Raw genomic sequence first — 13555 nt, 5'->3', positions numbered from 1 at the left:
CATGTTTCATGATAATTTCTTTTCCAGACAAGGCTATTATAATAAATATGTCTTCTGGGATCTCTGGTAGGAACAATGCAGATGCTTAAAGAGTTCATATAAATCTAAATGAACTTAGTATTTAGAATCTATGCTTAATTTTGATTCAACACTCAAATGTTTAACTGTGAGTATTCATACCAATGAAGGATCAGTATAATTTCAGCAAATATGAATTTCAAAATATGAAATATACATATATATGTGTGGTATATATGTATACAAAATATGTATACAAAATATGTATACAAAATATACATATATATGTGTGGTGTGTATATATATATATATGTTTTTTTAAGGCAAAATTAGTCAGTGCTTACCTGTCACAGCTGAAATAGGTCTCTCAGAGCAGCTTAGAGTTCCTCTTTCTGCTACACTGAATAGATATATCAGATACTGATGGAAAGGTTTGAGATCTCCAATTCTCATTGATGTGTTGAGTTTTTCAACAAACACCTCTTCGGATTTATTGTTTTCAACATCCAAAATCGTCACAAGATAATGGTGAAAAGATACAAGATCTGGGGGATTCCAGTGTAAAAATATTTCTGTTGGAGTCACATGAATAACTGTGACATTTTGAGCTGATAATGGGCCTAGGAGATTTTAAAAAATCAGAAAAAAATACATCATATTAGTGATATGGTTTGTCAGAGTAATCTCTCACCTCTCACTCCTTCCCTACTACTCTAGTCTAGAGAGAAAAGGAAAACTGGATTTGAGTCCTGGCTTTTCCGATGCAAGTCTCTACTCCCTGAGTAAATTATTTACTGTCTCAGAGCCTCCATTTTCTTGACTGTAAATGTGAATTATAGTAGTAGCTGTCTTGTAAAATTATTATGAAGATTAAATAAGGAATGTAGAGCAGTTGGCAAAGTGTTTAACACATGCAATTGGTTCAACCATTATTTTTATTACAAACACTACCAAAATGGCATTTCTAGCATTCCATGATCACATCTTACGTGTCTTTTAACTATTCTGTCTTGTCAAACTAAACAGCAGGGACTTCATTCTATGTGTTCCTCATTCCCATCATCACTAGAACTCAGACATTCATCCTCTTACAGAAATATTTCCCCACTCCAAACCATTTCACCCAGTGCCAGGCAACAGTTTTCCTAATTAATCCTTCCAGATTAATTTTCTTTAAAAAGCACCTTGTGCATATCAGCTTCAAACTCGTATGCACCCCATCTTCCCAACATGCACACACATGCGCGCGTGCGTGTGCATGCGCGCACACACGTACACACATTCTTCTTGATTCTTACTTTAGAAATAATAGCTGAAGACTTTAAATGAGACCATCTGGGTTCTTGTATGGTTTAACAAAGCATGTTCCTCTGGTCAGTTTACTTAACCTTTCTGAAGCTCAGTTTTCTCATTTCTACATAGCTACTCCAGGGTTGAGGTATGACCTTTGAGAGATTATGCACTAAAAGTTTTTTGTAAAAGGTACAGCAAGTCTTAGAAACTATAGTCTTAACAGATTTCCAATGCTTTTTAAAAAAATATTTAATGTTTATTTATTTTTGAGAGAGAGAGAGAGAGAACATGAGCAGGGGAGAGGCAGAGAGGGAGGGAGACACGGAATCCGAAGCAGGCTCCAGGCTCTCAGCTGTCTGCACAGAGCCTGACACAGGGCTCAAACTCACAGACCGCAAGACCATGACCTGAGCTGAAGTCAGACACTTAACCAACTAAGCCACCCAGGCGCTGCCCCCCCCCTCCCCCTTTTTTTAAATTAAAAAAAATTTTTTTTCTTTTTGGATTTCCAATGCTTCTGAGGTCAAGTCCAATCATCTGAGACTAACACTACCGTGCCTCCCAAATCTGGTACCACTTATGACACAAACTGATTTACCCTGATGCCTGAGAAAATCTCCAATCACACTACATACACTATTCTTTTCCCACAAACTCATATCTCCACACTTTTGCTCACAATGTGCTTTTCTTCCTTCAAGTTTAATCTAAGTCTCTTATTTCCTTGTGCCTTCCTGTTACCCATCTTCTGCATTCTAGAAAGCATTTCTTAAATGTCCCACTGACTAGGAATTAGGCCATTATATTTTGCAACAGTTTGCTACCATTTGCTTGCTTTTACTTTTACACCTTACAAATTCTCTTCATTGTAAGCCTCCCCAAATCCAGAATGCATACCTATTTATCTCCTGCTCTTAGCACATATCAAAATGTAAGTTCCACAAAAATGTATTAATTATCCACTGTGGGCTGGGCACCAGTCTAATTGGTGCTATAAGACAAATAGATACAGTTCCTGCCCTTATGGGTTTATAAGTTGAATAGAAAAACCAAAGATATAAATACAGTCATTGTAATTTAAAATGGCTAAAGATATAGGTATGCCCAGAATGTTATGAGAAAATACCAGACCTTCAGGAAATACCTGCTAATTATAATATTCAATATTTGAAAAATCATACTTTCAGATGTTTTGTGACTTACGTGTTTCAACAACAAATATTGAAGTTAACATAGTTTTTGCCTCCCATTCATTTATTGCAAAGAGTAAAAATCTGTAAACATGGCCAGGACACAACTGGGTAATTGTTTTTTCTGTAGCATTTGGGGATATGCTGTCAAAATGTTGTTCTTCTGTATAATCTAAATAATATTTAATAATAATTTTATATCCCAGTTTTAGCCACTTATCCAAATTATTCCAACCATTCGAATTATGCCAACCAAATACAACTTCAGTTGTTCCGATATCCTTTATATAGATTGAAAGGTTTTCCTGCAGAGAAAGTGCTGAAAAAAAAATAGAGAGGAGCATTACTTGTAACTAGAAATCATAATTCTATCTTTAAAATAATAAAAGGGAGATACATGATATGAGAATATCAATAAAAATAATTACACTCGTATTTGCAAATATATGGCAGTGGAACATAACAGAAAAATCTTGTAAAGAAATAGTTTGATCCAGTTGCATTTTGCTGTAAAATGTAGCAATCTGTTTCATTCTTGGGTAGCAGTGGAAAAGAAAAGATTTCATTTTTCTTAAGGCCAAAAGATGATCCATCTAGCCATGTGAGATGACCTTCTTTCTGAAATAAGATATACAAATTAATAAGCCAATTTGAAGGAAAAGTGTCATGTCTTCAAATACTTCTCCTTTGTGAGTTATTCTGAGCTAGAGACAGAGTTCACTTTTATTCATTCATTAGCCATATGTCTTCAGGCAAACTGCTGAATTTCACATTACACCTTTATTTTCTCATCCAAAAAAAGTGGGTATCATAATATTACTTGCATCTTAAGTTATCCGAGGATTAAAGAGGCAGTGCATGTGAAGGGACAGACCATTATTCATTAGCTGTTAGTTACTTTATTTCAAGTCATCACATAAGTCACATGTGTCGGTGGAGGTTGCCGACACCTTTCTGCTAAGGGATGTCACTGGTGACCATCACTGACCTCAATTCTCACATATAAGAGATGTTAATACGATCCAATTCCACCTAACAGAATGGAGGAATACTGTTTCCTTGAAAAATTTATTTTTCAATAAAAAAATTTATTTCAATGCTTTATTGAATATATAGCACAGCAGTTTTGAAAACAGTCAGAGGCTCAGAGGCAGTATGCTTCAGAGGTTAGGGCACAGTGTTGGTCAGACTGACACAGATTCAAAGCCTGGCACGGGCATTTGTCAGCAATGTGACCAGGATTCTGCTGAACTCCATTTTCCTTACCTATAAAGGAGAATGATAGTGCCTACCTCATAAAGTTGTTGTGAGAACAAAATAAGAGTTACCAATATAAACTTTCTAGATTGGAATTTAGAACTATTAGCCTTTATATTCCTGTGAAATGCCAGCCTCTAACTGGAAGCTGGGAACGCAATGATGAACAAGACACAGTCTTTATCCTCCACGTCCAGTAACAAATTCACACTTATTCAGCATGAGTGGATGGGGAGATTAATTTCTCTACCTGTCACAGGCCTATAACCCTGCAGGTGACTTTGATGGTTAACCTCAAGAGACCAGCTTGATGCAGAGGTTAGAATATAATGGTTAAGAGCAGACTCTGATGCATTCCACATGGGCAAGTTAACCTCCCTGGGCACCAGTTTCCTCACATGTCATACAAGAAAAGCACATAGCATGGTACTTAGCACTTTGGAGACATTATATGACTCAGCTATTAGTATAAAGGAAGTTCTTCTTAATAGTTACCTTGATGTTTCATTTACCTCCTAAATTATTTTTAAGTATCGTAAAAGCAGTGGCTGTCTTAGACCCCTTCGAATGCACAGTGACCATGACGGTGCCTTGGGAATCTTCACTTTGGTATCATGACCATATGACCTGGACCTTATAACAGAAACCAGTAACCAGAACTACTAGAAGAGTACATTCTAATTTAACAGTTTATAACAATCATGTTAACAGCAGGAAACAGCTATATGTACACTAACTGGTCTGCTTGAAAAGAGACTGGCATGCTGGGAGGCAGGCTTGTAAGATGTCGGAGATGAACTGCAGTTTGAGGAATCTCTATTAGAGCTTCATCCACTGCCCATGAAAAGATAAAGGAGGCTCAAAAAGAGGAAGATGAAAATGTAATTAAAGACTGTCAATAGCTTTCCCCAAGCTTATGCCAAGTTTCACAGAAAAATTGGTATCAAACTGATAGGATTTGCCTTGGGTCACTACATGCCAGGCTATCCCATGGAGAACAGATTTATTTTTGAATGGCAGGAAATTTTAAAAAAATGGATCATCAAGAAGAAAATACAGACTAGACAGAACTGTGCTAGGTCTTGGGTTTTCCCACACAAAGCTGACCAAAATGAAATTTCATGAGATATTCCATAGTGATAAGAACGTTTGAGAAAATGTCACACCTTCCTTATCTCACCAGTATTGAGTAAAATCTTCAGATCTTTCCACATCTCTTTTAGTAAAATTAAATTTCATAAACCCGCATGTTGTAAGTAAAAGAAAATGAACAAATCTTCCATATTTGCAGGTTCACATTACTGTATTGTTCATGGAGGTGATAAACAGAGGAAGTGGAGCAGGTTGGTGAGGATATGACATGACGGTCTGGGCATTGTTAAAGTGTCTGTGGAAAATTCCAGAAGCAATAATCAGAAGAAAATTAAATAAATGTCTGGAGCTCATAAGAGACAAGTGAGCTGGGTAAATATTTAAGAACAATTGGGCTAGGTGGTAAATAACTGAAGAAATGGATGAAATCACCAACATTTAAGACAGGTCTAGGGAAGACCGAAATTAAAGCAACCCTACATAAAGAAATAGATGCCTACAAAAGAGATTGAAGGAGGTGGGAAGAGACAAATAGGCAGAGAACATTAGATTTTTATGGTGATGAAAATATTCTGCATAATACTATAATTACTGTCTATTATTATACATTTATCCAAACCCATAGGATGTATAGCACCAAGAGCGAACCCTAATGTCAACTATGAACTTTGGGTGATTATGATGTGCCAGTGCAGGTTCCTCAGTTGTAATAACTGTACCACTCTGGTAGGGGATGCTGATGATGGGGGAGGCTATATATATGTGGAGACAGGCGGTATGTGGGAAATCTCTGCACGTTCCCCTCAATTTTGTTATGAACCTAAATTGCTCTAAAGAGAGGCAAAGGTGGGGGAGGATAGGCAGGGAGGGAGAGACAGAAAGATTGACACAGAGAAACAAAAAGAAAACAGGGTCTGGCTTACAAGAAGTACTCAGTATTTATTGAATGGGGAAGGAAGGAAGGAAGGAAGGAAGGAAGGAAGGAAGGAAGGAAGGAAGGAACAAAGGAAGGAAGGAAGGAAGGAAGGGAGGGAGGGAGGGAGGGACAGTGGGAGGGAGAGACTGGGGGGGGTAAGTTTTATCATTTTATGCATTTCTTTACATATACTTACCTTCAAATCATTAAGACCAGTCCATATTATTATTTGATTCTTCGACCTGAGGAGTGAAAATATAAAGTTTTTTTCCTCTTCATTTTTTATATCCACAAGGTGTGCAGAACTTAAGGATAACTTACAATGTTGCTCAGCTATATCCCACGGCATACTCTCTTTGCTAATTTTATAACAGCTATTTTTTAATGCTACCCATCCTCGTGAACATGAACCTACCAAAAGAAAAATGTTTTGTGAAAGATGAATTCAGGAATATAACATTTCATAATTACATTTCTTAACATCTATGGTAGTTAATCATGAAAACCTCATAGTATTAATGGTGCACTTTTCCCTATATTTTTCCCAAATGAGCACAAGTGCTAAAGTTGCTATTAGTCAAGTAGTAATGAATTACTACCAATTAAAATAGTTTTTAAATAGTTGTAAGAATTAATTATGCAAAATTATTGTCAAATTATAACTTAATTAAAATAAAAACCACAGATTTTTTTTTAGTCACTTTAGGTTGCCCTTCCTTTCCCTTCCTCTTATGAAGACTTTTTAAGTTTATTTCAGGTTTATTTTTATTTTCAATAACTAGACATAATACTGGCTAAGAACTGTTCTCTCTGCCACTGCTACTTGGCTTCAAATGGGTTCACCTTTCAAAAAACACTTAAGTTTTTTTCTCTAAGATTGCACACCATAGAAACACAGGAAAATATCAACCTGCTGAGAGTATATATTATACTTTAACTCTTGTTGGTATTTTATCAGTTGAAATTAGGAAGATGTGTGAAGGAGGTTTTGAAGAAACTGTTGTCTTGTTTTTTTTTTTTTTTTTTTATAGAAGGAGGATGGGAAGAGGCGATGCTTAATTACCTTACTATCTTTTCCTTACTACTCACATGTTTCTCTACTTCGCTTGTAAACATATATTGTGGTTCAAGTTTATTCCTATAGAAGGTATTAAAATAGGACTCTTAGCCCATCACAGAGAGTGTATCACCCTGATTAGCTGTCTCTGACTCTCTCCTCTTTTCTTAAATCTTTTCCCACCATGTGGAGGAAGGAAATGGATCTGAGAAGCCATAAAAAATTAAATACATTCCCCTTCCCTTGCAGTATTCCAAATTTTGGTCAGGTCTGATGTGGGATGAATAATGGAGAAGTCTCAAATAGGATGAAAGATTGATATTTTTATGTTGGATTTTAATAGACTTGTTAATACCAGAGACTATTTATAGATACTTTAGTCACCTATAAAGCTACCAACGATTGCCAGAGTTAAGGAAAACAGAACCTATTTGGTTCAGTTTTTTTAAAAGTGGTGGAAGGAAAATAAAGTTGGCTCTTAACTTAAGCTTGCTAAATCCAGCTTGTTCACTAAATCAGTCAAATGTCAGGATGATATAGTTAGACAAAAAGGGACTATGTTAGTTCATTTGCTAGCAGTTTACAGTGGCTAATATTAGGCTGAACACTTTTGAAAAGAACAATACATCTACCAAGTTATCTACAAGATATATATTAATAATGAACCAAATATCGATAATACCTGTTTCTACTTGAACATCCAGTCTCTGAAATACATTTATAAAATCCAAATGCAATTGTTTAAATTCAAATTTAAAAGCATATAAGGTTGCAGGTTTTAAATTAGCCCACTCATAAGCTGTAATATTATTTTCCATAATTTGTGTAGAATTACTGAGAGATATTGACACTAAAATGTCACTGGAAGACAGCACACTCCAGTTAAAGGAAACACTCGTGCTTGTTGCTTTTGTTTTAATATTGCTAGTTGAGAAACCACCTAAAAAAATCAAGGACCATAATTAGTTGGATTCAAATAAAACTGAATGAAACACAAGATACCAAAGTATATTACAAAAGAATCACCATGAGAGGAAAGCATACTATCTACTATAAAATATTTTCTAGACTCTATGGGAGTTTCTTGTACTCTACCTAAAATGAATGACTTAGATTACAAATCTGCATTATAATATTGTAGATAATATGGATTACATGTAACATCTCTATTATGCCTATCTATTCATATTAGTACACATCAAGTGTCAAAAATGAAAATCTTATTCTTACTTTAGTTTACAATTTCCTTTAAATTTTGAAATTTACATTATGTTAAAAAACAAAACACTACATGATGATGCAATTTTGGACTATCATATACCTGTTAGTTACTGTAAAATTCAGATTATCTGGTAATAAAATTGTTTCCCTTTTATAATTAGGCAATATAGATGAACAAAAAATACAAATTACTTACGGGTTTCAAATGACTTTTCACTTAAAATTTGTCCATGTTTTATAGACTGTAGAATGATGTGATAGTCTTCATTTTCCTCTAGTATTACTGACTTTGAAAGTTTTTGCAGGTCTGCAGGAACGCTTTTGACATTCTGTAAATAATTAGATTCATCTGCTTGCGAAGTATTTGTTAACTGTGTCAGGTACATTCATTAAAAGACTGACTTTTGTACATTTCCTTTATAAGAGGCAATTTTTCATATAGAATGTAAACATACACAGAAAATACTTATTTTTACATAAATGATATTTTATTTATTTAAAAAATTTTATTTATCTATTTTGAGAGAGAGAGAGATAGAGAGTGAGTGGGGGAGGGACAGAGAGGGAGAGAGAATCCCAAGCAGGCCTGGCACCATCAGCACAGAGCCCGATGTGGGGCTCAAACCCATGAACCATGAGAAGATTTAACTAATTACTCTCTGTATAGTACATAATATAGTGTATACAGGATATAAACTCTCTGTATAGTATATATAGTATATAGTATAGTTAAAAAAATCATTCCTATGAAAAAGTTGAGTGTTAATTTGATCACTTACTGAAGATATTTCAAAAAATGCTAACATTTCATACATTAATAAAATAAAAGTAAAAAATCTCAATAACTGCATAGCAAAAGAAAAGTTCAACAAAATAAAAAAAAAACAACCTATGGAATGGGAGAAAATATTCGCAAACCACAAATCTATAGTGGATTCATATCCAAAATACATAAGGAACTCATACAACTCAATGACAAAAAGCAAACAAACGACAACAAATAAATAATCCAGTTAAAACAGGCAAAAGATCTGAACAGACATTTTTCCAAAGAAGATATTCAAATGTCCAACAGGTATATGAAATGGTGCTCAACATCACTAGCCGTTAGAAAAATGCAAATCAAAACCACAATATCAGAATGGCGCCCGTCAGAATGGCTATCAGCAAAAAGAAGAGACAATAAATGCTACATAAGCATATGAAGAAAATGGAACTCCTGTGCACTACTGGTGAGAATACAAATTTGTGCAGCTACTGTGGAAAACAGTATGGAAGGTGCTCAAAAAATTAAAAATAAAACTACCATATGACCCAGCAATTCCACTTCTGGGTATACACGGAAAGGACACAAGATTACCATCCCAAAGAGATATTGGCACCCCCATGTTCACTACAGCATTATTTACAATAGCCAAGATACAGAAAACAACCGAAGTGTCCACTGATAGATGAATGGATAAATAAAATCTGGTACACACACACACACACACGCGCGCGCGCGCGAGCGCGGGAATATTATTCAGCTATAAAAAAGTAGGAAATCCTGCCATTTGCAAAAACATGGATGGACCTTGAGGGCATTACACTAAGTGAAATCATTCAGACACAGTAAAACAAATACTGATCTCACTTACATGCGGAATTTTAAAAAAACCAAACATACGAATGGATCAGATTGGTGTTTGCCAGAGGCAGGGGTGGGAGGAATACTGGGTGAAGATAGTCAAAAGATACAAACTTCCAATTGTAAGATAAAATTTCTGGGGTATAATGTACAACATGATGACAATAGGTAGCAATACTGTTGTGTACTTGAAAGTTGCAAACAGTTCTCATCACAAGGAAAAACATTTGTAATTATGTGAGATAATGGATGTCAGCTAAACTTATTGTAGTAATCATTTTGCAATATGTACATATATCAAATCATTATGTTGTATACCTTAAACTTACACAATGTTACATGTCAATTATTATCTCAATAAAACTAGGGGAAAAAATCTCAATAACTATTAAATTCCTATTATGACGCAACATTTAGTCACAACATATTTACACTATGCTGACTTTTTATCAGAGTCAAGAAAAAGATGCCTTACTTTTTCAGCAAAATTATTAACAAGTTGATATTTTAAAAAATAAAATTCAGGACTTCCTCCCTTAGGAAATTCATCCCATTCAATAAAAACTGTTGTTGTTCGATTATTCATTGGCATATAACAGAAACAAACGATCTGAAATGGGAAAGAAAAGTAACTGTAAAAATAAAATAGAAATACATTCTTGGTTATTACTATTATTTTATTAGCAAACTTACAAAAATTAAGCCTAAACTATGCCAAATTATAATTGAAAACTATTTTAACAATATCAATTTCTACACACGAATTAGGTAATATCCATTGGAGACCCTATTTGTAAACGTAATTTTGAAAGTAACTTAAGAAAGGTAAGTAAAATGAGGGCAAAGACATTTAAGATCCATCTTTCTCAAAATAGGAAACACCATGTTTCTGGAGTCAGGGAGAACAAAGAGACCCAAAGTCACAGGAAAAACACAGCACACCCTCCTGGTTTGTCAACTGTGTACCTTGATGATAATGGCTAAAAAATTAAAATATTTCACAGACATTCTTGGTAACACACTTGCAGTAAAAATGAGTAGAGTGCAAAATGTTTGGCTGAGCTATTTTAGAGGCTCAGTTCATTGATACCATAAAGAAAATGTTAGCAACTGAGATAAAATAGCTAGACTGCAGGTTCAGAGCCCTTTTATATTCCCTAGACGACAAGTAAAGAAGACTTCAGCTCTCAAAAGAATGGTATACTTACCAAAATTCCTAACAAAAACAACCTTAAAATGCCTCACTATACCATGAATTTTACCAAATTCTGATCTCTCTCTCTCTCTCTCTCTCCATTGATTACTCCCAATTTGTAAGCAGTGAAAACCGATGCCACCTATCTGCACAGATTTGTGCAACATCTAGCAGAGAATTTTTCTTAGGTACCAAATCTAATGTTTAGTGTTATTTCTCTTCAACATACCCCTCATTTTCTAAAACAAACTCAGTGCAACAGTATCCTGTCCATTACCTAATTATTCATAACAAAACACATTCAAAGATGTCTTACCTTAACAACATATTGTAACCAGAGCAATAGAATAATCGATTTCTCCATCTGGAAAATAAAGTATATTCAACATGTATTTTTTTTAGCATCAAAACTAAACTATTCAGTCTTTGGATGTGTGTGTGTCACTTTAACGTCATATCTTTTGAAGTTAGACTGTTCATCCAACTGAATGTTAAGGCATTAACAAGTAAGTGCTGCATAATATCTTCCACCTAAAAAAACTGGAAATACCAGTACTTTCCAACAAATAACAAAATAATTTGCTTCTAGAAGCTGCTATAATTAAACACAAAGGAGGTGTTAGAAGTAAAATGATTTATCAGGCAATTATACAAAATTGCACCGCATTGTGTAAAACTTTCACCTTAATCCATAGAAATCTAGAACAACTACATATTGCCACTTTCTTGGAAGTAATTCCTCACACTCTAAAATAACACCATCGTTATGAAAAATATTTCAAAACTATTGACGAAATGGGAAAAACATGCAAGTCTTTTCAACTCAATTTATTTTTAAATACATTTACCTAAAAGGTTGTGCAACTTTTCCTAGGAATCTAGACTCCCTAGGCAACTGAGAACGTTATATTCAACCTAAGATCTAAAGAAAAATATTAACACACCTAGTATTTAAAATACATCTATTTCGAAAACTGAAAAATATCACTTAAACAGGTCCCTATGATCAATTCTAAAGCCCACTGCAAAGCAAGTTTCTTCCTGCAAAATCCTCTTTAGTTCCTATCAAGGTGTTCACCTCAGATAAAATTCAACCCAGTTAAAAAGAAATACGTAATCATCCAATCCAGACGCCTCCACAAAACTGCCAGGTTTTAACCTTGTTCATTTTTCTCAACAATCTGATGTAACTGTCTATCACGGGGTTACAGTATTAATCCCCGCCCCCTCCTCCAACTCTTCCGCGTAAACTAGAGTTTCGAAGGCTTTGTGCTCCAGCAAGAAAGCCAAAGTGGAAAGACCGCTCCCGGCTGCCTGTTCAAGTGCAAATCCCGGGTCAAATTCAATTGCGTGAGTCTGCGCCCCGAGGCGCGCTGGTTTAGAAAGAGCCCGCGGAGCCAACTTTGGGCCGCGGGAGAGCGGGACAGTGTTCAGAGGAAAGGACCCGGGTTTTAACAATGGTTAAATTGGTGGGGACAGGAGAGAGCAAAGACCTGAAGTCAAGGCGCCCGAGCGGGCCGGCGCCCACACAGCCCTCCCCGCCCAGCCGAGCGCGCTTCGCCACGTTCGCGCGCCGGCGCCGGTCGGGCAGGCGCAGAGGTGGCGCGCGAGCCCGCGACCGCAGCCCACCTGGCGGCGGCGCTCCCAGCTTCCTCCGCCCGGCTCTCGCTCAGCGAGCCCTCGCTCTGCTCACGCTCTTCCAGCCGCGGCGGCTCGCTGCTCCCGCGGGTTTCGTTCAGCCCGCGTGCCCCGTCCCTAGGTTCAGTTAATTAAGAGGTCTCCATGGAAACGGTGAGCGGCGGGAAGCCAGAGATGTGGGAGGCGAGTCCCGCTACATTGGCGCGTGGAGGAGAGAATTCCACTCTGCCTGGAAGAAGGGAGGGAAGGAGAGGCGGTGAAGGAGGACGCGACGGGGAAACATGGGCCTCATGAAAAAGAAACAGAAGCCGACCAGGTTGTGAACAGCCCTGAATGGACACAGTTTTGAATTAATTTCTTGTTTTTTTTTTTTAATTTTTTAATGTTTATTTATTTTTGAGAAAGAGAGAGAGACAGACTGCGAGCAAGGGAGGGGCAGAGAGAGAGGGAGACCTAAAATCCGAAGCAGGCTCCAGGTTCCGAGCTGTCAGCACAGCTAGAGTGGCTCACAGAACTCAGGAAACCAGTTTACTTACTAGATTACCAGTTTATTATAAAAGGATGGAACGCAGGAACAGCCACGTGGAAGAGATGCAAGGGCAAAGTATGTGGGAAGAGACCTGGAGCTTCCACACCCTCTCCTCGATCTCCCCAAATCTCCATGTGTTCACCATCCCCGAAGCTCCCCATCCTTTTTGTTTGTTTTATGGAGGCTTCATTACATAGGCACTGCTGATTAAATCATGGGCCATTGGCTATTGATTCAACCTCCAGCCCTCCTCCCCTTCCTGGAGGTAGTGGGACTGAAAGTTCCAACTCTCTGATCATATGGTTGGCGCCACTGGCAACCAGCCCCCATTCTTGGTATTTGTACAAAAGTCACCTCATTGAAACAGCAAAAGACACCTTTTTGGTTCCCATCACTTAGGAAATTCCAAGGGAAACAGGGATGAAGGCCAAATATTTTTATTATAAACGACAGCATCACATCTAGATGCCTGGCATCCCTTCAGTCTTTATCAGATTGATCTAGAACTGGTCTCCTTCTCTC

At 36.8% G+C, this 13555-nt stretch overlaps 1 protein-coding gene across 1 annotated transcript in view; it reads right to left on the bottom strand.

Annotated features, from left to right (window-relative positions):
- LOC113602807 (tenascin-R-like) overlaps nt 1-12847 on the bottom strand; it is a 47615-nt gene extending 34768 nt beyond the window's left edge. Inside the window, exons 1-9 of the mRNA XM_053199633.1 lie at nt 12496-12847; nt 11183-11230; nt 10147-10281; nt 8241-8373; nt 7506-7763; nt 5963-6177; nt 2930-3119; nt 2515-2820; nt 363-638 (exon numbers count right to left, since the gene is read on the bottom strand). Of these exons, the coding sequence (XP_053055608.1) occupies nt 363-638; nt 2515-2820; nt 2930-3119; nt 5963-6177; nt 7506-7763; nt 8241-8373; nt 10147-10281; nt 11183-11230 (1561 nt within the window). The 5' untranslated portion in view covers nt 12496-12847. The remainder of the gene's footprint in view (nt 1-362; nt 639-2514; nt 2821-2929; nt 3120-5962; nt 6178-7505; nt 7764-8240; nt 8374-10146; nt 10282-11182; nt 11231-12495) is intronic.
- Between the last annotated feature and the right edge of the window lie 708 nt (nt 12848-13555).

This window comes from Acinonyx jubatus, chromosome B4 (assembly GCF_027475565.1).
Source record: "Acinonyx jubatus isolate Ajub_Pintada_27869175 chromosome B4, VMU_Ajub_asm_v1.0, whole genome shotgun sequence".
NCBI classification, from domain to species: domain Eukaryota; kingdom Metazoa; phylum Chordata; class Mammalia; order Carnivora; family Felidae; genus Acinonyx; species Acinonyx jubatus.
The sequence above is the reverse complement of the archived record's forward strand: the minus strand, read 5'-3'. Positions and strand labels throughout refer to the sequence as shown.